The following is a 24,870-nucleotide window of genomic DNA, read 5'->3' on the forward strand; positions in this document are numbered from 1 at the left end:
ACTGAATCTTGTTAATTTTAGATGAAAAGCCAATGGTCTTAGGCAAAATAGCAGCCTTCAGTTGTGGATAGGGGCAATAGAGCTGTGCGGCCACACAGAGCGCCAAAATTTAGGGGCGAAAAATGCCCAGCAAATTCACTGCTTTGCTGTAAATCTCAACTCGTGATCTTCCGAAAATCGCAATATGAAGTCAATCTTACGTTCCCATTCAAGCAATTAGGAAGATTTCGGATTTCAATTTTCGTGCATTCGAATAATATATTTGATTCTATCCTTCAGGGGCTCTTATAGATTGTTTCTTTTTTTTAAATAAAAAAGTATTTTTCAGTTACTAGTAAAAGTTTAATGCATAAAGTTATGGCCCCGGGTGCCAAGCGAACTGGAGGTCAAGCGATATTTCTGTGATCTATACAGGGTGTCTCAAAAATATTGGTACAAACGTTTAGGGGAGGTAGGTAACATCGAAAGGAATGTGAATCGCATAGGAACCCATAACCGGAAACGTTACCGTAAGTCGGTACAGGGCGCTGTTCATCAGTTCACGAGAGGGAAAATTTCTGGTTTACTCATTCAAGCAGTAGTCGTCGCCCGAAGAGCATGCATCGATATACGAACTGTGAGCTGGCAGACATGCACCTAGTGTATGGATTAGCAGAGGGCAATGGACGAGCCGCTCAACGAATTTATGGAGAACACTTCCCAGACAGACATGTACTGGACCACCGTTTGTTTGCACGTGTGCATCAAAATTTGTGCGATTATGGGTCATTTAGAGGTAACAGGAGTAGTGCGGGCAGACGACGTTCGACGCGAACTCCCGCCATGAAAGAAAGTGTGTTGAATGCCGTCCAGAATAATCCTACTACCAGCACACGTGCCGTTGCCTCTGCCTTAAGAGTGTCTCGTTGCAGTGTACAGCGTGTCTGGCATGACGATTCCTTACACCCCCTTCATCTCCAAAGGGTTCAGTTACTGCTCCCCCAAGATCATCCTTCACGTGTGGCTTTTGCGCAGTGGTTTCTCCAAGAAAGTGTTCAAGACTTGAATTTTCCAGCCTATGTTTTGTTCACGGATGAGGCTTATTTCACTCGGGAAGGCTTATTCAATCAGCACAATACTCATGTGTGGGCTCACGACAAACCACACGGTGTGCGCCCCCATGGGCACAACATCGCTTCGCAATAAATGCGTGGGCAGGTATGGTCGGCGACTTCTTAGTCGGCCCATACCTGTTACTATCCCGCATGAACTCCGCTAAATATCGGATCTTTCTTGAACAAGTTCTACCAGGGTTACTTGACGATGTTCCAGCAAATGTGAGACGCAACATTTGGTTTCAACATGACGGGGCACCTGCCCATTATGGAAGGTGTGTTCGTGACCATTTAAACAGGCATTTTGGGCGTCGATGGATTGGCCGTGGTGGACCCGTTGCCTGGCCCCCCACGCTCACCTGATTTATCGAGCCTTGATTTATTTCTGTGGAGGCCCTCAAATCTATCGTGTATGAATCGCCTGTGGAGACGGAAATGGATCTCTTGGCGAGACTCGTCTGCGCTGCTGCTACTGTCAAAGAAACTCTAGGTGTGTTCGAACGCCGCCAATCCATGCTGCGTCGGTGTAACGCATGCATCGCGTCTCATGGTGGAACCTTCGAGCATCTGTTGTAACATCATAAAATGCATCCATCTCGTACTCCATTGTTAATATTATGTCAAATAAAGGTTTGCCACTAATTACTGTCTTGTGTCATTTCTGCTTCTTATGCCTCTGCTACTACTTTCCGGTTATGGATTCCTATGCGATTCACATTCCTTTAGATGTTACTTACCTCCCCTAAACGTTTGTACCAATATTTTTGAGACATCCTGTAGAGTGCTCTTCAAAGGCGACTAAAGTTATTTCTAAGATCCTACTTTTCTCTTAGCAATCTTATTTTTCAAACCGTTCTATACTTGAAAAGCCACAAGTAAGAACACAGAAAGGAAACCCACATTTCTTTATTTATCCATATATTTCTAATTTAGTAACCAACTAACACTTTAACCGCTTGGTCTTCTAGCGGCACTGCTCCTGCCTCCCCGTGGCGGGGCCGGAAACCTTGGCAGATAAGTCCTCTTGTCAAGGGCTAAAAGAAGCAAACATGGCAAATGCAGACATGGAAAGCGAAAACCCAAAGAGACAGAAGACTCACTGGATGGAGCACCCCTGCCCATCGTTCTTAACATTCCACTCTTTAAGTAGTCAGCCTATGAGTAAATTGTCTCTCTTTGTCATACAAAAACATCAGGAGGGTATTGCAGGATATCCCAAGACGGTGAAGAGACTGCAATTAGGAGACCTACTAATAGAAACCACGAAACAAAGACGTTCTGAAAAGCTTTTACAACTAACAAGCTTTGCTGGCATTCCTGTAAAATATCTCCTCATGCAACCCTAAAATTCCTCTAAGAATGTCATATCTAGTTCAGCTTTATTAAATGTCACCGAGAAAGAAATAACCCAAGAACTGCAGGGACAGAATGATGATAAAAAGAGATAATCAACTGGCACTTATCAGAAATATTATTCTTACCTTCAATACACCAAACTTGCCCTCCTCTGTAAAAGCAGGTTATTTATTTTTTCGCATTCGCCCCTATATTCCCAACCCTTTAAGATGCTATAAATGCCAATAGTATGGCCATTCTCAAACTGTATGTAGAGGAATTCCTGTCTGCCCCAACTGTGGGTCCTCAGACCACGTACAAAATGACTGTACAGCTACAAAAATGACCTGTCCAAATTGCAAATGTGAAAAGTGGAAAACCGAGAAAAAAATAGTAAAATACAAGGTTGAGAACAAAGTTAGTTACCAAGAAGTGAGAAAACTAGTTGCACCAACTATAAATTAAAATATTACTTATGCAAATGCTGTAAAAAAAAAATATCAAGCAGTCTCCGTTCAAACTGATGTCACAGTTCCTTACTGATAAATCAATTTCTAATTGGGCTAGAAATATCCTCTCTAAGCTACAACCAAGTGTACGCAAGCAACAATCCAAGACCTCAGACAAAATAAATAATACTAATCTGATAATACTAGCGGCATCTCCTCCTCCTCCAGTTATTGCTACCACATCTCTTATTATAAACTCAACTGCTATGAAAAATATTCAGGACACAGATGGTACATCTATACAGGAAGATCCTATTTTAGAAATCCATGCCGAAGAAGAAGAAATGACACTGGTCGGCCAGTTTTCTTAAAAAAAGACAAACAAAAATTGGAACGTCATAAACCATTCACCTTCAAAAAGCAGTCAGAATCAGCTCCATCAACTAAATACAAATAATGCCTTGTATTTTACAATGGAACTGCAGAGGTTTTGGTTGTAATACAGATGATATCCAAGATCTAATTAATCGATTTTCTCCAGTTGCCATTTGTCTTCAGGAAATTTACCCAACCTTGCAAATTTCTCCTTCGATAAAGAACTATTTCCTTTATCGAAGAGATCGTAATACAGCATATGCTGCCCTGGTGGTGTAGCAAACCTGATAAATTCAAAGATCCCAACTAAACATATTCCACTTCAAACTGAAATAGAAGCTGTTGCTATGCGTATAACTCTCTATATTGCAGTAACCCTAGTCTCAATCTACCTACAGCCAAACCATACTTACTGTTTAAAAGATCTTGAAGATCTCCTCATACAGATACCACCTCTCTGTATTTTAGGGGATTTCAATGGACACCACCCCATTTATGGGGCGATCCTAAATTAGATAGACGGGATCGACTCATTGAAAACTTTTTAGAGGCACTAAACCTCGCCATACTCAATACTGGCACATACACTCACGTTCAGCTCCCAACTGGACATACCTCAGCAATAGATCTCTCCATTTGTTCTCCAGTACTGGTCCCGACCATAGAGTGGTATGTTATTAATGATCCTATGGGCAATGATCACTTCCCAATTATATTAAACCTATTAATAGCACAGACTCCTCTAGCTCAACCCTGCAGAAAATGGAAATTTGCCCGAGCAAACTGGTCATCAATATCTTTCGATGAGGGAAAAAATCCGTCTCCAGCCTATTGATGATGTGACAGAATACATCACGTCGCATCACCTAAATGTGGCTAAAGACACAATACCACCATCAAATCCTCCGGGATAAAAGTACAGTATAAGGAAATGAGAATTTTTTGTAAAATCAGAAATGATTAAAAAGTCCAGTTTGCTTGAGGTAGTTGAAAAATTCTGAAATTTGAGCCTTGTCATAAATGAGATTCTCTGAAGTTATTGGTTTATCAAGATTTACCAGTGATAGCAGGGTTGATGTTCTGTCTTGTCTAGGCCCCGAGTGCCAAGCGAGTGATCTAGCGATTTACAAAGCGAATTTGAAAGCGTTTTTCTAAAGAGAAGTTGATAAAGAGATTTCCAAAGGCTTTACTTTCAAAGTTATTTATTTTCTGGCTCTTTGTAAATAAAGAAGGAAGCCTCCTACAAGAAAGGAAAGACACCTTTCTTTTGTATATATAACTACTTTTCTAACACACTAACCACTAACCTTTTATCGCTTGGTCACTGGTGGCACCGCTCCTGCCTCCACGTGGCGGGGCCGGTAACCTGGGGGATAAATCAACCCTCGGGGCTAAAAGGAGCAGTAATGGAAACGAATGAATTTCCACGTCTAGAGCCCAAGAGTGCTCAATATGACAATCGTGAACCCGACCATGACTTTTCTACCTCTAAGAGAATGAAAAAAGATGCAGGCAGACAGGAATCACCAGCTTTCCTGATTATCCATTCTCTGTCGGCACAGCCTATTAGCAAGCTCTCCCCTTTCATCATCCAACGATGCCTTGAACATGCAGCATCATCTCCAAAAATGGTGAAACGTCTCCAATCCGGGGACTTGTTAATAGAGACTTCTCTCCCAAGACACTCTGAACAACTACTGAAACTCACCACTCTAAGCGGAATTCCAATACAAGTCACTCCGCATAACACCCTGAATTCATCCAGAGGAGTGATTACTGAGTGGGATCTACTGAACGTGTCTGAAGAAGAAATAGTACAAGAACTAAAGTCACAAAATGTAACTCAAGCAAAAAGAATCATGATACGAAAAGATGGTACCTTAGTCCCAACACGTAACATAATTCTAACTTTCAATACACCGAATCTACCAGCATCAGTCAAAGCAGGTTACTTAAATTGCCGTGTTCGACCCTTTATCCCAAATCCCCTAAGATGCTACAAGTGCCAGAAATTTGGTCACTCCCAGACAGCATGCCGTGGCGTTTCAACATGTCCAAACTGTGGCTCCACAACTCATACCCAGTTAGAATGCAAAGCACAAACTCCACAGTGTCCTAATTGCAGGGGAAGCCATCCAGCATACTCTAAAGAATGTGACCTCTGGAAGATAGGCAAAAAAATTCAAAAATATAAGACTGAAAATAAAGTCTCCTATCAAGAAGCTAGGAAACAAATTAAACTAACCATGCCAAATAGCTCTTATGCCTCGATTATCCACTCTCACCAATGAGTAGCATGTCAGACGGAAGTGTCACTCTCTCCAGATAAATCGATTGCAGACTGGGCTCGATCAGTTCTATCGACCCAGCCTACATCAAAGCCAAACACAGTTGACCAAAGTATGAATACACCTATCACAGTTCCAACCCAAATCATAACCCAAGGTAAAGTAACAGAAAAACCTCAAAAATCAGATCCTGTCGAGGTTAATCAACCACCCTCAACAAGGATGGATACCGACGATACGACTACCCAAGACCTCCTTGAATTACATGCAGATGATGAAATGGAAGATAGCAATAATTCAACACGCCCCAATTTCCCCAGAAAAGAAAAACCTAAGCTGGATCGTCACAAACAACCCACTTATAAAAAGCAGTCAGATTCATCTCCCTCTTTCAAATCCAAATAATGGAACAGATCATCCAATGGAACTGTAGAGGCCTTCGCAGCAACGTCGATGATATCCATGAATTAATTCACCTATACCGACCTCTTGCAATGTGCTTGCAGGAAACGAATTTGACACCTCAGATCTCAATCAAAATCAAAAATTATACCTTGTTTAGACAAGACAGAGCTGACACTAACAGTGCTCACGGAGGAGTAGCAATACTCGTGGATTCAAGTATCCCCTCCAGACGCATACATTTACAAACCTCCTTAGAAGCTGTTGCCACTCGCGTTGTAAATGGTATTACACTGACACTGGTTTCAATCTATCTTCCACCAAATCATCAATATACCATTCAAGAAATTGAAGATCTTGTCTTGCAGTTACCATCTCCCTTTTGTATCCTAGGAGACTTTAATGCCCACCATCCAATATGGGGTTCACCTATATCAGACAAACGAGGGAAGCTTATTGAAATGTTGATAGACAGGCAAAATTTAACTTTACTAAATACTGGCACTCCCACATATATCCATCTCCCTACAGGTACAACCTCTACAATAGACCTTACCATTTGTTCCCCAATCCTCTTTCCAAGTATAGAGTGGGTAACTCTAAGCGATCCTTATAGCAGTGATCACTATCCCATAATCTGCAAAATTCAAACATCCTGTTCCTTCCCAACAGAAAATCCAATGAAATGGAAATTTTCAAGAGCTGATTGGACAAAATACAGAACGCAAATATCATTTGACAACTACATTATTCAGTCCTGTTCCATCGACAGTGTTACTGAGCACATCACAAATGAAATTCTGTCAGCCGCATCCGCTACCATTCCTCAATATCAAGCAAGAAATAGACGAAAAACAAATTATTGGTGGAATGAGGACTGCAACCATGCGAAAAAAGAGAAAAACAAAGCCTGGAACCTTTTCCGCAAACACCCAACCACCCTCAATCTTATTAGTTATAAACGTCTTAGAGCAAAAGCTCGTTACATCAGACGTAAAGCGAAAAAAGAAAACTGGATTAAATTCGCCTCGTCAGTGAATAAAAATACTGATATTAGATTAATCTGGAGAAAAATAAAATGTTTAAACAGTAAATTTCCTCCTTTATCCACCCCACTACTGAACTGGAATGGACAGGAGCTTTCTACCCCTACAGAAATATCAAATGCACTGGGAACCACATTTTCTCAGCTGTCCTCTTCTATCGCCTATGATCAAACATTTCAAAAACTTAAAACAATTGCAGAGAAATCCAGACTAAATTTCACTGACAATTCCGCTTTACCTTATAACAAACCATTTACCATGCTTGAGCTGCAACAATCCCTTAACAACTCAAGGAACAATGCTGCTGGCCCAGATGGGATATACTATGTAATGTTGCAAAATTTGGATCAGAGATCACTCTCATTACTGCTCATATTTTTCAATCGCATTTTTTCCGAACATACCTTCCCAAGTTCCTGGAGTCATTCTTATGTACTAGCAATTGCAAAGCCCGGTAAAGATTTCTGTTCCGCAAAATTACAGACCAATATCCCTTACCAGCTGTCTAAGCAAAACCCTAGAGAAAATGATACATCGCCGTCTCACTTGGTTCCTGGAGTCCCAAAACTTGATTAACAACAACCAATTTGGATTCCGGAAAAATCGATCTTCATTGGATCTCATGATCAAAACCGAGACAAATATTAGAAATGCTTTCGTCAAGAAGGAACATCTCGTAATGGTCTGTCTTGATGTTGAGAAAGCCTTCGACACTACTTGGCGATTCGGCCTCTTAAAAGATCTGCATTCTCTTGGCCTGAGAGGTAATTTATCATACTTTATCAAAAATTTTCTACATCAGAGATCCTTTCAAGTCCGTTACCGGGGAACCCTCTCTAAGATCTTTACCCAAGAAGAAGGAATTCCGCAAGGGTCGGTTCTCAGTGCCACTTTATTTACAATGAGAATGAACCACATAATTGAACTCATTCCGAAAACTGTAGATTCCTACCTCTTTGCAGATGATCTCTCAATATCCTGTCATTCTCAAAACATGCATTACATTGAACGCCAGCTACAAATATCAATTAATCGCATCGTGACATGGATGACAGAAAATGGTTATAGACTGTCCAGCCAGAAATCTACTGCCATACACTTCTGTAACAGACGAAATATGCATCCTGAGCCCGAGCTCTACTTGAATAACCAACCTCTTCCCATAGCTAATTGTATTCGTCTACTAGGATTATTTTTCGACAACAAGTTAAACTTCCAAAAACACGTTGAATATCTCCGGACAAACTGTCAAAAGAAACTGAACATACTCAGAGTTTTATCAGCGACAGCATGGGGAGCAGATCGTAACACCCTGCTTCACCTATACAGAGCCATAATTAGATCACGCCTGGACTACGGGGCGCCTGTTTTTGATTCTGCTAGGGAGAGTGTTTTATCTCGGCTCAACCCTATCCAACATTCAGCTCTTAGATCAGCATTAGGTGCATTCAGAACATCTCCAGTGCAAAGTTTATATATCGAAGCCCATGAACCTCCTCTAAATATCAGGAGAAAGATGTTGCTGTTAAACTATGCAATCAAGATCCTAAGCCAGGTAACCCATCCTAATTGGTCAATACTTCATGATCCGCTGTATATGACCCTGTATAGAAACAAAACACAGACAGTTCGGCCTGCTGGTATTAGGCTAAAACATCTAACAGAAGATTGGGATATACACTTCGATAAAATCTTGCAAGATCCTATAGATCCTGACCCTCCATGGTGTGACATCACGCCATGTTGTGACAAGTACTTCCACCAGTGGGGTAAACACTCTCTATCAGACTTTACCATCCAACAGCTGCACACTGAGCATGGTCAACATTATCCTGACTTCGCTAAAATATATACAGATGGGTCGAAATCCGAGAGTGGATCGGGTGCAGCAGTGGTACTCCCTGATAAAATAGTTTCTCAATCTCTTCCGACAGAGTGTAGTAGCTACACAACTGAATTATTTGCCATAAAGCTTGCATTAGAAAATGTCTTCCATATGTCAATTCAAAAGAGCATAATTTACACAGACTCGCAAGGTTCCGTATTAGCATTGCAAAACAGTTCCCCACCTACTCATCCGATATTAAAGCTCATCAAAACACAGTTGATACGACTTAGAGAGCATCAGCAAAAGGTTATCTTCTGCTGGATTCCAGGCCATACCGGAATACCAGGGAATGAAATTGCAGATGATGCTGCCAAAAATCCATCCAGCCCAGCCCCAACGAATTCTCTAGTACCTGTCACAGATTATAAAATGAATATACAAAGAATATGTAAAGATCAATAGACTCTTCAGTGGCAAACACAATTCCAAAATAAACTATTCCAACTAAAACCCTTACCAAAATTATGGGCTTCTAGCTCTATAGCAAACAGACAAGAAGAAGTAATTCTAGCCAGAGCCAGAATTGGACATACTCATTTAACCCATCTGTTTCTTTTGTCAGGAAATGATCCTCCCCAGTGTAATCATTGTCATACACCACTCACAGTCAAACACGTACTTCTGGACTGTACTCTATATAATAATGCTCGACTAATGTCTTTCAATTCTCTGTCAAATTTAAAGGAACCTTTGTCACTTCACCATATCATAGGCGAAAATTCAAATCTTGCAGAATTCTTCTCCTTTCTAAAACGAATAAGATTGTATAACCGTATTTAACTGCTTATAAATCAACAAACACAGACTGTATGCATCACTTCCATAAGTGCAATATGGCCTAAGTAGCCATTGCACTTTAAACCCCAACAACAACAACAACAACAACTGTCTTGTCTATAGTAGGAGCAGTAAATGAAAATGTGTTTAACAGTGAAATTTACATAATGTGCTGGATCGTCTCTTGTGAGTAAATAAAGGTGAGTCAGATGAGTATGACTTCTTCTCGTCTTGATGTACGGACACTGGAGCGCCAAATTTTCGGATCCTGTTTAAACTGCAAGAGTTTATTATTTATTATTGTCCATTCTGATAGACATGCAGCATGAATGATTTGGTTTGTGCATTGTCTGATGCTGGAACAGGGATATTCGCTAAATCTAAGGTGGTTGGATTTTTTGCAGCTTTGCAAAAACTTTTTGAAAAGTTTTTGCGTCTCTCATTTTGGAGACCGATTTTGCAGCTTGCCCAAAATACCAGAATGTGCTGGAATCCAACAGAAGGTGACGTTTTACAATCTGTAGTAACAAGTTTCTAATTTCATCAAGAACAGGGTGAACTTTGTCTGAAGAATGGCATAATGCTAAGATTGGGCCAACACAGTAGAATGATGCCAAGAAGCTGGATAAACATTTTCCAGAAAAATTCGGTTGAAAAGACCAAGAGGAGATGCAAAGCTTTGTCATCAAGATTAAAAAAAATAAATAAATTTTCTGTTTATACTCCGGCACGACAACCAGGTCAGTAGAGTTTACATTAAATCGTCAATACAAATATTTATCGTATTTAGTAGTCACGGGCTTGAAACCCGGTTCACTCAAGGAACATGTGCTATGCATTCTTGCTCCTGACCACTCGGCTACGTCAGGTCCGGTTGTTGTAGCATGACATAATATATCACATCTGGTCCGGCAGCACCATTGTGAGCTGTTCCAATGACATTCAAGAGTTCAGAGTATTGCAGAGGGTTGTTATACGGCAGAAGGAGGACAGTTTGAAAGTTAATAGAACGCTGTTCTGCAGTGTTTTTAATTCTTTGGAATCGTGGAATATAAGCTGAGTGCGCTGAGACTTCGGCTAAAGTTTTGCCAAAAGCAATTGCAACGTCTAAAGGACTAGATAGATCTCCCCCATTCAAGGAAAGGATTGGAAAAGGTACAGAAACTTTCCAGAAAGCTCTCTAATTTTTCTCCAAATTATTTTAGTGTCAGTGTTTTTGTTAATGCTTGGTGAAAAACGGGTCAAGGATTCTTTTTTGGCTAGCCTTTGCATGAAAGATGGGATCTGCTTTTGCCTTTGACTTCTTATAATTTATAACATTGGCTGTCGTTGGATATTGCCGGAACAAATTCCAGGCTTTATGTTTATTGCTTTTGGGCATTCCTCATTCCACAAATAATTATAATAGACACATTATAGCCACAGCAGCTTATGCGCCACAAAACCCCCATAACAACAACAACAGCATAAAGTTATTAGGGCGTTGGAGAGGGCGCATCAAAAACAATCAGCTTCCACACTCATATGCTAAACTTAAAAAAAACAAAAAACAAAACAAAACTTTGCAAAGATTCAAAATAAGGATTTACGAACAAATCCACCCAGGACAGTATGGCTGAACATCGTGATTTGCATCCATTTTTGAACCTGATCTTCACTCCGCGACATTACTCATTTAAATTTGCTTCTACAGCGCGGAAACCACCAATGCGATATGTAAGTCTAGCATAAGATGCCTTTAACTACAGTCTAAGAATAACCATGTAAAGGAACCCAACGAGATTCCTTGGTGTTCCCAGAACGCTGTTTTTCATTTAAGTCAACATTTCTGTCCCTGTTGGTAGGATCGCTGTCCTCCCCACAACCGGTCAAAATACCCTAGATCGAGTCCCGTCGATGACGTGAGGAATTTTTATGGGCCTTTTTCACAACATGGCCCGTTTTGTCGGTCTCAGGCGAGGGTAGTATGGTTTTTTCTCCCGGAAACTATGGGTTTTTTTTGTCCAGCAAACAGAAAATCGACCTCAGAACACACGCAATTTACAGACAATAGACTCGGAGCAATATGGCCTAAGTCCCTAATGCTCCTAAAAAGCCTACTACAGCAACAGCTCTCTAGAACCAAGCCGGTTTGCTTATCTACTTTCTTTTAAAGGTTTAGTGATAGGTGTCTATGAAAATAAAAAAGCTTTAGATTATTACTTCAAAATTATAGACCGATCACAATTGTTAAAATTCCTTTATTGGTCGCTGAGCAGCAAGGGATTAGATCCCGTGTTTCGGTGTAACAAATCGTTCCATGTTTGGTGTATCCCTTCCGCTACAGTAGGCTGCTTTTACAATCTTTTTTGCTTAACAAATAGTTTATTGCTGCGCAGAGATTTTCATTATTTTTTTAACTCTAAGTGAACACTTGTTTGAAGAGGAAGGTGAAAAGGAATGAAAACGACCTCGCGCGACCAATTGCCGTTCTCCAGAAAATGTTGAAACCCTCCGAGTTGCAATGCAGCGTAGTAGTTCAGGAAATTCAAAAAGAAAAGGACACTCTGCCTAAAAGTTTTGAATCGCGTTTAATTTTCCTTAATTTTAAAAGTTTTTATTAAAATAGAATAAACTTGTTCAATAATTTTTATTAAAATATTTTCTATTATGTATATAAATCACAAAAACTTAAATAATATGGTAGAAACTTCCAGAATATTCGAAAATATTCCAGAAAAGTGTAGAAGACTCTTTAACGTAGTAGAACATTGTAGGCGATTTCTGAACGTTATAGATGATTCTACAAAGTGGAATTTAAAAATTATACAAGATTGCAGATGATTCTAAAGCGGTTTGCAATAATATAAGTTGCTGAATACGAACCGTAACTTAAAATCGAACACCTTCATCAAGTGTTTAGTGTAAGTTTTGAGTATTTCGGTTATAAACATTCAAGAAACTGAGTCTTGAAAAAAAGCACGCTATTATAACTCTGTATAAGAAAAAAAGACTTATTCCATGATAAGTATTGGCAAAAAACTGGGAGTTTAATTTAAAGGAGTATAAACTGCCATCAACGATTCACTGATTTTTAAATTAAATCGACGACTACTACAACTGAAATCTGAGCTGAGTTCAATAGGAACAGAGGAACTCCCGTGTCTAAAACTGCTGTAAAACTTAAACAAGCAGGACTTCACGGTAGTGTAGCCGTTCGAAAGCTTTTTTATACTTGTTAAAACCGGAAAATCTAAAGAAATGGTTGGTTTGGGCTAAGTGCCATCAACATTGGACAATTTTAAGAGTGGAAAAACGTATTTTGGATGTAAATGTGTCCAAATTTGAAATTTTTGGATCCGAGCGTAGCGTTTATGTGAGACAAACAACTGAATTAAAATTAGTGCCACGTTTTAGTGCTTACAGTCAAAGACAGTGGTGGTTTCATCATGATCTGGGGGATACTTATATCTTGCTGGAGTGGGCAGCGTCGTCACAATTGAAAGAATCCAAAGAAAAGACTATAAAAACATTCTTGAAAATAATGCAATATCCTCTGGACTTCGACTTTGTGTGAAGAAATTTTATACTACAGCATGACAATGACCCGAAGCGCAGCTCTAAGCTGTGCAGAGACTTTCTAGCACTAAACAACATGAGGGTGCGGGGAGTATTGCAAATTAAGGTGTGGCGACCCCAATAGCCTTACTAATAAAGGATCTAGACCGTGAAGTCTGCTCATCTTCACAAAATGTGTAAGAAAACCTTGCAGATCGTTTGGAATAAGGTTGGTCAATTTTATAATGGTCAAGACATTGCTATTTTAAAATTAATTGTCTGAATTCCATGTCTGTGTAAGGGCAGTAATAAAATTTCTGGATGATATTTTGATGAAAAATCAGCATAGTTGTTAATATTAATCATTTCAATATATAATATATATTTTTTTTGCTGTAAACGTTTCAATTCTGAATGAAAAAATCTTAAAATACTTTTTAGTGTGTTGTTTTTTAATATTAAACCTTAAATTTAAAGCTAATTCAAATAAGTAAAACTGTTGTCATACGCTGTGATTCCAAACTTTTAGGCGTCAGTGTAGCTGGTGAATTTGGATTATATCGGCGTTGTGTGCAACGAATGTTCTTGTTTATACTCCGGCACCACCACTAGGTCACTGGAGTTTACAATAAATCATCAATAGAAACGTTAATCGTATTTAGCAGTCGCGGGCTTGAATCGCAGTCTACTCAAAGAGTGCGTGCTACTGCACTCATGTTCATGACCACTCGGCTATGAGTTTGAGTGTTCCTATTCAAGATTAGTGCTGCATAAACTTTCCGAAATTGATAAGCAGAGAACACTGTAATTCTCCACACGGGCAGAGGTGAGAAAAATGCTGGTTTCCAGATGAAGTTTATTTTCATTTGGATGGGGCTGTGAATAAACAGAACTTCCGGTTTTGGGCAACAGAATCTCTGCGCTGACTTTATTAGAAAAGTGGTCATGGAAGGAGAGTGACTGTATGGGTAGCCATGTCAAGTCGTGGTTTAATTGGGCCTTTCTTCATCGACACTGTTAACTCGCTGCCGTTCCTGCATATGAAACTCAATGACTCTCGTTGAAGATCTTTGGAAATATTTATGGACCGTGAGATATTGAGGTTTAATTTTCTCGCGAAATTGACGGAGTCGTGTTGTGCGTTATTACAAATATTGGTGTACGCCTTCAGGAAGTTGTTCATCAAAATGGAGGATATGTCGAACATGTGGTAAAATTAGAGAATGCTTTCCAACAATCATGAAAATTTATATCGTTTGTAATAATTTATGAATAGATGAGTTCCTCAGAACACTTTAAAAAACTATTTCATTTATTTACCTTCAGTACAAAAACAAAGTTCCCTCATGATTATAAATAAAATAATTCAAACTACTATACCACATGGATTATTTTTTTAATATAGTTATATTGAGTGGTGAAGTCCTTAAAAATATCGAAATGTAGACGCGTGCTAATTTTTAGTGAAATATTTTGCGAAAAACCGGTTGAAAAATAGCGCAGTAGACGCGGTCATCACTTCGACCTGATTTACAGTGATCTGTATTAGACGTTCAACTCGGGAGACAACAGAATTCTCATTTCTAAACGATATGCAATCCTAGTTTATGATGTCACGCTCGCCTGCTTGAATTTGAATCTTGTTTATCTCAGACATTGAATGCAGTTAATTTTAAACTATTTCATACCTTAAAAGGTAATCAAGTCGGATCAGAAACTCGGGAGGTTTTAAAGATTTGTGGCTTATTGTTACAATACGTATGAAACTATGGTTTTGGGGTCTGCATAAACGAATACTCAAGTTTTAAAGTTTGCATCGAATTTATCTTATTAATTTTAATTATTTTTTAAAAAGTATCTTATATATATTTATCAGAAAGGGTAAGAATTCGTTTAAATTAAAGCGGTTAATTGCACACAAACTACAAAGTAAAAATAGTATTTAATTGTGATTCCAACTACCGTGCCACAATCCACCAAAAGATCTTTAACAGTTTCAAGGCACAACATATAACCAAGACAAAGCTATGTTTGGCCCTTCTAAAACATTTTATTATGCGGCTGTTAACTGAGGGATACTGACCAGAAAATGCCGTAAAAACTCTTACGCACGGATACTAGGGATTGCTCTTCCACAAAGTTTCATCCCAAGAAATATAATAAATGGTTGGTTTCAAGGTTAAAGGGCTTCTTTCTCTGGATCAAAATATTTTTGAGGGTCATGAATATTTTCAAATGTGACTTTATAAGCCTTTTCCAGAAATACTACCCGCAGAGAATATAATGGAAGAAACTGTCTAGCTAATGTAAGTTGCATACGCCAAATACTATTGCTCCTGATGATGCTATTGCAACAACCTTATTTTCTAAACTGTCCCGATTTGAAATTCTTGGCAGAATTGCTTTAATAATAAAGAAAGGTATTCTGCATCAGTTACGGTAACCTTTTAGGCTGTGAAGATTACGCTAAATTATATTTTTGTTGAAGTGTCAGACCTCGTGATGTGCTAGCAGTTGTGTCAGTTTGGAAAGGTACGGATTCGAGTCCTGTGGATGAGCAAGGAACTTAGATTGTTTGAAATAACACGAAGTGTGATTCTTTCCCACCTTTGCGGTCTGTAAATAAGAAAGCTTGTTGAAATTAAAACAATAACAACGACTCTGGATGTCCTGAAGTAAAGTAATTTTGAGCTTAGGTAAAGTTAACACGTACTGGGCTCGGTTATGCCAGGATCATGGATTGATGTTACAATACAGAGTTGAATTGTTCAACAGGAATTAAGTTCGTTCTATAAAATAATATAATTATGCTTGCCATCGTAATGGAAAAATCAAATGATCGAGGAAACATATTCTAAGGGTATTCAGCCGATATTGAGTTACTTTTTTTAGGGTTCTTAAATTAGTTAAAGGTACTCCACCGTGCCTTTAACTAACAGCGACATCGGAGTAGGTCCGCTTTACTGATGGCTGCTTATTATAGGAAGTAGCAGCGAAAACAGCTCGTGATTGACGAGACCCACTGTTTTTAAGAAGCAGCCTTGTGTTCTTAAGTTACAATTCTGCGTTGAGGGCATTTAATCGTAGATATCTTCAACGTAGAATTAATTCGAGCGGAAACATTCGTACAAATATAACAATTTTCTAGTTTTTCCGGTGTCAATTTTAAGAGAATACGCTCATGTGCTTCAAATGTTCTTCAGTTTACAGGACTTATTTTCGTCATGCAGATATTTCACTTAAATATTCGCAGTTTAATTGGTTCACATCAGCCTTTGTTTACTTTCTCAAATCATCAATTTTTTATGTACTTTTTACTCAAGAAAGATCAGTTTTCCGCATCCCATGGTTCGTGATTTTAACATTTTTTTCCATATGTTACTTTGTTAACTCCTTCAACCCCTCTGATATTTCTGGACAATCTGCGATCATCATTGTCGTTTCTATTTTACCATCCTTAAGTTGTATTTATGCTAAGGTCACTTGTTCGCCATAAATAAAACGATCATTCCTTGTTGATAAAAACCGGATGTTTCCTCCTGCAAGGTTCGTGGACATCTTCAGAAATTGCTCTTAAATCCTGAGAAAAAGACTTGAAGTACCATTGCACAATAAACTCTAGAGTAGAATGACCACCAGAGTAAACATTTTCTAAGATATTTCCCTAACATTCCTAGCTGAACTGTCGTTTCTAGACGTACGCCACATTTGGACTCTGCTTGGTGCATTACAGAGATCTCTTAATTCATGGTTTCTTCACACATTATTATTATCATCTGTTTATTCTTAGTTGAATTCTCCCCTTGAAGCAGCTCAAATGACTGTGATGGTATACAAAAACATATAATATTAATTTTGTGTACATTATTGGATATTACATATAAAGAATAACAGAGTCAAATTGAACAAATGCTTTAATAACGTGGCTTCTATAACTGTTCCATAGTATACTTCTAGACATTTACATATATAAATATAGGCGCTTATATTCACTTAAGCAGGTTCTGTCTATTTATTTATAAGCTTTTCATGTTCATATTCCAAAAAAAGCTTTTTAACATACACATCCAATGTGTGGACGTTATTACCAAATATATTCATGGTAATACTGCGTGACTATATTTCATTGGTTTCATTTCATTTATTTCACGTCAGACTGGAGGAATTCGTCGAATCTTCTTCAATCAATAGTTAGACGATCTCATCCGGAGGATTAACGGTTTTATGTATTTCTTGTTTATCGGAATGTGGTTTGTCGTGTATTAAAGTTGTTATAAAAGCTTGTAAATACTCTGCTGTTTCTTGTATTCTCTCTTTCACAAGAAAGAGAGAATACAAGAAACAGCACATATTCAGTAATCATGTGGGCTTCAAAAACAATCACTGAAAGCATGTGTACCCAAACGCCTGACCACTCAGCTACTGCAGCTATATCTGGAGAATCAATGCAAATAACAGCTATGATAAAGAGAAAAATTATCTGCGACTGAAGGTTACTCAGCAGTTTCTATTCTCTCCTCACGCGCTCCATAATGTGTGTATGGATTGGATAGTACGAATGATCATGAACCTCCTAACGGTTATCCTCCCTATTATTCTCCTCCTAACTGTAGTTGAGCCAAATTATGAATATTTTGAGATGTCATCTGTTGTCTCCAAAGGAAGCGTAGGGTGGCATACAGAACGGATTCAGTTATAATGAATCTTTTCTTGGTAATTCTGTTCAATCATTTAAATTTTCAGTATTCGAGAAAGTTATTTTGCTATCCACTGGGTTCCAAAGATTATATCACGGACGCCTACATTGCGGTGGATCTTTGAATGTACTGGATACATAATTCATGGCTATGTATACCCACCAGTTCCTCTCCGATATCTCGCATGGCAGCCGCGTATGCTTTAGATTTTATCTTATTCAACTGCCTTCGAAAGCTAATCCTTCATCCTATATGCACATCCATGTGGAATTTACCTTTTTGTACGCGAATAACATTTTGTGCTTATCAGAGAACAAATTAATCTTTGGTATTGGCCTTAACAAGCAGTGGTACCATATGGTGATGGATATACACCTTCATCTTTAGAACATTTGAAAAAATAAAGTCATGGATTGACTTTAAATGTACTATTGATTTTAATGAGGAAAAAGGTATTACAACCGTCCCTTCAACACCCTAATTAATATAATTAAATTTAACTTTTATCTTAATTTTTTCCAGGGAAGATCTATTTATAGACGACTTTCCAGAGCCACCGTATCAATTTCCTGTCATCAATAATCATGTTAATAATATATTTAATATGTTGGCTGTAGGAAGCTGCTTCACTGACTGCTCAAAAGTTGTCTCGGTTCATTTACTAAACGATGCCTTATCCATCAAAAGACACGAATTCTTCTGGACTGTTTATATTTAGAAAACAACATAGTTTCGTACTAGGAAATGGAGTTGGGCTTTCATTTTCAGCAGAGAGGGTACTGCTTTTACAAATGAATCAACTGTGATTTGGGATTATCTTCTATAATAACATACAATCCAGAATTATTATTGGTTCATTTTCGTTGATTAACAGGCATCAGTACGCTATACCGACATCACTTGGCTTTAGTTGCATTGGCGGTTGTTCTAAACATCCAGCCAAACCGAATACAACAAAAATGAGCCATCGAGATCGCGGAAATATCTAAATGGAATGCAGTAGTTTAAAATACTGTGGTTCTGAGGAGATCTCAAGTCTCTGTTTCGCATTTATTCAAGTAGATGCTTTGATATTGTAGTTAAGGTAAATCAATAAATAACGTTTCTAGTCAGTTTCTTTTGCAATGTTAATAGACTGTTATGGGCTAAGGAAGTTCCAATGAAGTGTAAAAAGCTGATAAATAGGGCATATTTGGCCCCTATTTTGACTTATGCTGCTGAGACATGGAGGATGAATAAAAAGGATTTTAGCAAAATCCAAACAATGGAAATAAAGATGCTAAGGACTATGCTAGCTAAAACTAGAAGAGATAAAATAAGAAATACTGACATAAGAATGAATTTGGGAATAGAAAATCTGAGGGAGAAGATGATTACATCACGTTTGCAATGGTTTGGACAGATTACTAAGAAGAATGCTGTTTGAAATGAAAATGGACAAGAAGAGGCCGACAGGATGACCCAGAAAGAGATGGGGAGATTAGATTAGAGGAGATGTGGAAACAAACGGACTTTGCTTCTTGAAATTGAAAGTAAAGTAGCAAAGTAATTATTCTCTTTACAATTGGAAAGAAAGCGAAACGTGTTTCTATATATATATATATATATATTTTTTATTATTATTTTTTTTCCTCTGTCTGCTCCTTAGGGGTCAGATGTCCGTGAGAGTGTACAGGTTTTGTCACTCGTTTGGTGACATCTGGGTTGGAGTCCAGGAATTTCCAGACTTCTTTTAATTGGGACTGTAATTAGACGATATCAGGCGGAGGGAATAGGGTTTCTCCCCTTTTGTTAAGGGGTTTATTCCCTCGTAACTGGCCCATGAACACATACTTGTTGTAAGTTGTTTATGAGCCTAAAAGCCGTCAGAAACAACAAACACTAGAGGTGAGCTCCCCTGCAATTAATTTAGTAAGGCAACAGTTCAAAGTAATTTAAGAAGCTAAGTGGTTGCCTTCTTATCCTTAAAAAAACACCTTCGCTTCCTGTTTCCACATTTTCACACCATAACACTTTCTTCATCAGTTAAACTAAAATAAATCAATTTTCTGTTTATATTCCGGAAGGTTAACACACATTCAGGTAAGTTAACATTATATAGATAATACAAAAACAGCACTGTATTTATGGTGCTTATTTTAGTCCAAATGGACTAAAATAACGGAAAAACGTAAACCCGTGTACTACTGCACTCTACATTTGACCATATAACCGATAGACGACGAAGAAATTTAAAGCTGTTAATTCATTTTTCACAAGGTGACCTATGAATATGAAATCCAGTGATTTGAGAGACGACCAACATGATTTTATTTTAAATAAAATTAAATTCCCTTTTTTCAGTGAATTCAGTTTCCATTTAGAAGTTGTTTATTTGGGGCGCATATTTTGCTTTTTCCAGATTATTAAACAATTTCTTTCCATTTATTGCAAAGTTCAAGTTGAGCTCTATTTCAGACTCCACCATTTTTAAAATGTTCGGTATTCTTAAATAATCACAAGTCATTGGCCCAAAGAAGAACTAAAAAACAAGGAGCATTAATAATCTTCCTCATTCTTAGTTTTTTCGACATTCTCCCTGGCAGTGTTACTAATCTAAACAACTTAGTTCTACAGGCAGGAAATTTCATTGTTTTTTTCTGGTAATATTTCTTCGAAACTTGTACTGATATTCATGCATTCAATTCGAATTAAGCCTCTGGTTTCATCCAATAATCGACCTTATTTACGAGTGTTCAAGACGCCCAAAATAGTCTACCGAAGAGATTTCCCTTACGCATCTTCTGTGTTTCTCGATTGTATGAAGATTAGATACAAACTATGTAACTCCATCATCTTGAACTCTAAATCGCTATAATTTCTAAAGATTCGATTAAATAAAGTTAACTGAAAATTACTGTCAAAAAATAAAATAAAATCTTCGAACTAGATGGTTTGGATGTATTTTAATCCTATACCAATTCTAAACCTGTTGCCTCTCTTCTATTCATAAGCATCTACCATACAACAGCTATATTAATAAATAGCATATTAGAAAATCCATTGGGAAGTTTTACCTTTCCACCCACTCGCATTTTCCGAGGGAAAATACCCACTCGGAAATAACATGGCTTAGTTTCATTGCCAATTACTGTAATGTGGATATTGCCAGGTACCATCGGCTGATAGAAAGAGCGCAGGAAAATTCAGAAGCGGAAAAGAACTCTGATTATCGTGTTGTTTATTTTAATGATTACTGCATCAGGAAAACCTTTCCTCATAAGCCTAAAATAGCTAGAAGATCAAACCGGTTTCCCACATCTAGGACCACCGAAGCATGTTGAGTAATCGGAATGAAATATTCGCTGGCTTGAAGCCAAGCTCACCATCTGACTGGCAAATAACAGAACTTCCAGATAGTAGCTGTAGTGTTTGATCTCTGAAGCTAAGATTTCTCTGGTTCAGAAATTTCGTTGCCTGAACCCGAAATACAGAAGTGCGTCGTTTGTAGCAATCCCGTTATATTTTACACTTTCGAAACGAAACGTATCCGAAGGAACTAAATGAATAATGCTCCACAGCCGACCAGGAAGTTAATTATATCGTAGCTACTGTCTATATCTGTCTGTGTGTTTAAGGAAACGTGAGCCTACTATTTTAAAGATCGCACGATTATTCATCTATCTATAATAGATGGTTTGGTATTAATGTCTTGTCTTCTGTTTATCCACATGGAAAGAGAATCGCTTTAATTGCTAGAGCATTACAATATTTAGAGTATTTTTGGCTTTTGTTTATTATAACCATTAGTTTTGAGTAAAAAAGTATTAAGATTCGAACTCATCACAAATTTTAGGAAAACAAATGATTTAAAGAATCAGATTTCGGGTGGTTAAAGTATGAAAAAGTTAAAACTAACGACATTCTCACAAACAAACGATAGGAAAGAACACTGAAAATATTTTGCAAACAGGAGAGAATTGTCAATATAGGACTCGTTCATGGTGAAAGATTGAGCTCGCCCACTAGTACAGTGGCTGAGATCACACTTCTTCCCCTTTCCGTGTAGAAAAGATAAGACCTGGTTTTGAATCCCGTCTGGAAGAGAGGAACCTTTATGGATTTCTTGGATATCGTGGTCGAGGTAGTGGGTCTCAGTCGAGTGGGTGTGGCCTTCCCGTCTCCATTTCCCCCACGGAAACTCGAGTTTTTCATCCTGCTAAAAGGAGGATTTCCACTCAGAAAATATGCTTAATTTACAGACAGTTGACATGACTTAGTTGCTTCTGTATTTATTCCAAACAAGATGGTTCTTATTTTACGAGCTCAGCGATCATTTCTGTGTTGATCAGGCATTCCGCTTTGTTAGAATTTACAATTAAAATATAAAGTCTAACTCTTTATAGTGAGGGTTTTGTTACAGGTCTTGTGAATGGCATTATTTCTGAACTGCATTGCAACTACATTAATTCTACTCATTTTAATATTATAGATTTTATAAATAAATAAAAGTTTTGAAAATATGCATCCAAGAATTCCAAGAAAGATCGCTCGCAACACCTTTCTCCAGACAACTTGTTTTTGGATCCACATTTTGGCACATCTGGACATATTGGCGCTTACAATCTGGTTTCCTTCAATGTAGAACGTTTCAAGCGTTATCAAAAGTAATTTCTCAGACTTACGTTCAGGAAGGTGTTCCACAAAGATCAGCTGTGCTAAACATTTCAGAAACTCTGCGCGCTCTATCATTGGTGTTCTCAAAAGCACAGAGATTATTCCCACACATTTCCAATGTAAAAATTGCATACAGCGAGAATGTCTGTTTTTCACTTATGCGAATAACAACGTTGAGTACTAAATGTTTTAACTAAACGTCTAATGCGAGTTATTCGATTTCTTCTAGTTAATGAGATACTCGTGTTTAAGCAAATGTGCAATTCATTCACACAGGGTGGGTTGATTAATTTGTAGTTTCGGTTATGGATTCTTTTCCTCCGTACTAAAAATTCCTTCCTCAAAATAAGTGTACGCACGAAATTCATTAGAGTACGGTTCCTTCTCTTCAATTACATTTGCTTAAACTCAAGTAAAAGACAAATTCTAAGAAATAATCCTTATTTGTATAAAGCGCGAACTCTTTGTGGAGATGGCAGCCCTTGTTCAGTATGTTTCATATGGATGTGAAGCTCAAGAGCCTCCCTGAAAACTATCGCAGAAAACCAGCTGACATTCGTGATCCCTGAAAGCCCTGTTTTTAGAGAATATCATTTCTGGAAACATTTTTAATGATAGCCTCATTTCCTTGGAAACACTGATGCACCAAAAGTTATGAAGAAAACTAAATATACACAAATGGTAATAATATTAGTTTGAGAACTGCATCGGAAAATATTTGGTTTTAGTTTTGTAAACCAGACCCCTCCCACCATCCATATATGTCCTTCAAATATTTCTAACGACACTAAAAAAAATCTCTGAATGGCATTTAGTTAAATACACGTTTTCAAAGCATTCTTTGTTCAGATAATTCTCACAGAGCTATCTGTGCAAATGAACTTTGACCAACCCTCTGCTTTCTAAGTAAAACTCGTTTTATGTCCATACTTTGGGACGACTAAGGGCCAGAGGAATTACCAAAATAGTAGCGGAGCATTAAAGAAACACATACATGTTATTAGCAGTTGCTTTTGTGTTTTACTTTTTAAGACCATTAACAGACGAATATTTTAATGTTTTTGGCTCTTCTCAAGCAGTCTAACATTAAATGACGGATATCGTATATTTAATCTTTCCCTTCTAATGTAACGTCGCAACACTCGTTCTTACAGCTAATAATGGGGGCATTAAAGGCGTCGAACAGCGAGGAAATTGCTTAATTATTCTAGGCTTCCGTGCTTTTAGATGATCTCGTATTTCTTACCCCAAAAGAGGAACCGAGTGATTTCAGACATGCAGGAATTGCAGGCACGAGAACTGAACACAATACGAAAACTCTTTACCTCGACTGTGCAGACTGAAGTCCAACGCTCCTGTGCCGTCCTCTTTCACTGAACTGCTGACCTCCGGACAGTCGGAAAGTTCTCCCCTCTGGTCGGCTCCTGGACGACACACCACGTCTCTGCTGACATTCAGAAGTCTTTCGATGCTGTAGAGGGAAAAGCGTGGATGCTGTCTGCTCGAAGGAAGCGTGCTCTTTGCAGGCACGAGGTCGGACGCCTTATCGACCATCAAAAGGACTTTTCTCTCATCTGGGAGCGGCGAGAAAGAAGGGGGTCTCGGCGGCAGCCGCACTGCTGAAAAGATGCCCAAAAGAGATGTTTACTGGTTTCGTAACGAAGCTCTCCCGCAGTTTAATGCTGCGTGAAGTGATCTTTTGATGCACTACGAAATCGAAGTCCGTCTATCTAGTCCGTTGTTCACGGCTAGAGGTGATGAACTTGTGGCCGTCAACGCCCCTGTCAACTGCGCCGCCAACTGCGTCACATCCTCTTACGCACTGTGCAGCTCCCTAATGGCGAAATATCCCGTTAACGCAATTAGCCGTGAGACCAGGCAAGGAGTACCTTTAATGAAATGTTTGTCCAGAGCTGCTTAAGACGGTGCGGCCTCCTGATTGGTGGAAGTCATCTCATAGCGCGCTCCCGCCTAATATCTCCAGCGTTCCGCTGATACGTTGACCACAATCATAAGCCTGCGCTGATATGTTATCGGCTAGCACGTCTCGCGCCTCCTCGTTACCCTCCCGACTCTGACTGCCCCTCCTCCCTGGGGCTGTTCGTGTAAGGCGCTTCTTTTCCTCCGCACTGAACCAACGGAGCGGATAATTGTATCGGATGCCTGTTCATAGCCGCCTCCTCCCCTCCCTTACGTTTGTCCTGTTTACCTAGATCTTCTAGGAGGACTTCATTACCGTGCTAATCCTTTTCACGGCCTCTTTGTGACCCCCGACGGTGCACTACCTGGACAATGGCGGTACATACGCTACCCCATTACTTCGGTC

The 24,870-nt window shown here is 38.6% G+C and overlaps 1 protein-coding gene across 2 annotated transcripts in view; it reads right to left on the bottom strand.

Annotated features, from left to right (window-relative positions):
• LOC150089264 (uncharacterized) overlaps positions 1–24,616 on the bottom strand; it is a 58,493-nt gene extending 33,877 nt beyond the window's left edge. For both annotated transcript variants that reach the window (XM_090368450.1, XM_090368449.1), the window contains exon 1: positions 23,870–24,616. In XM_090368450.1, the coding sequence (XP_090224576.1) occupies positions 23,870–24,098 (229 nt within the window). In that variant the 5' untranslated portion in view covers positions 24,099–24,616. The remainder of the gene's footprint in view (positions 1–23,869) is intronic.
• Positions 24,617–24,870: the final 254 nt, after the last annotated feature.

The sequence above is a fragment of the Mastigoproctus giganteus genome, chromosome 2, assembly GCF_048544385.1.
Source record: "Mastigoproctus giganteus isolate SK-2022 chromosome 2, ASM4854438v1, whole genome shotgun sequence".
Classification (NCBI taxonomy): domain Eukaryota; kingdom Metazoa; phylum Arthropoda; class Arachnida; order Uropygi; family Thelyphonidae; genus Mastigoproctus; species Mastigoproctus giganteus.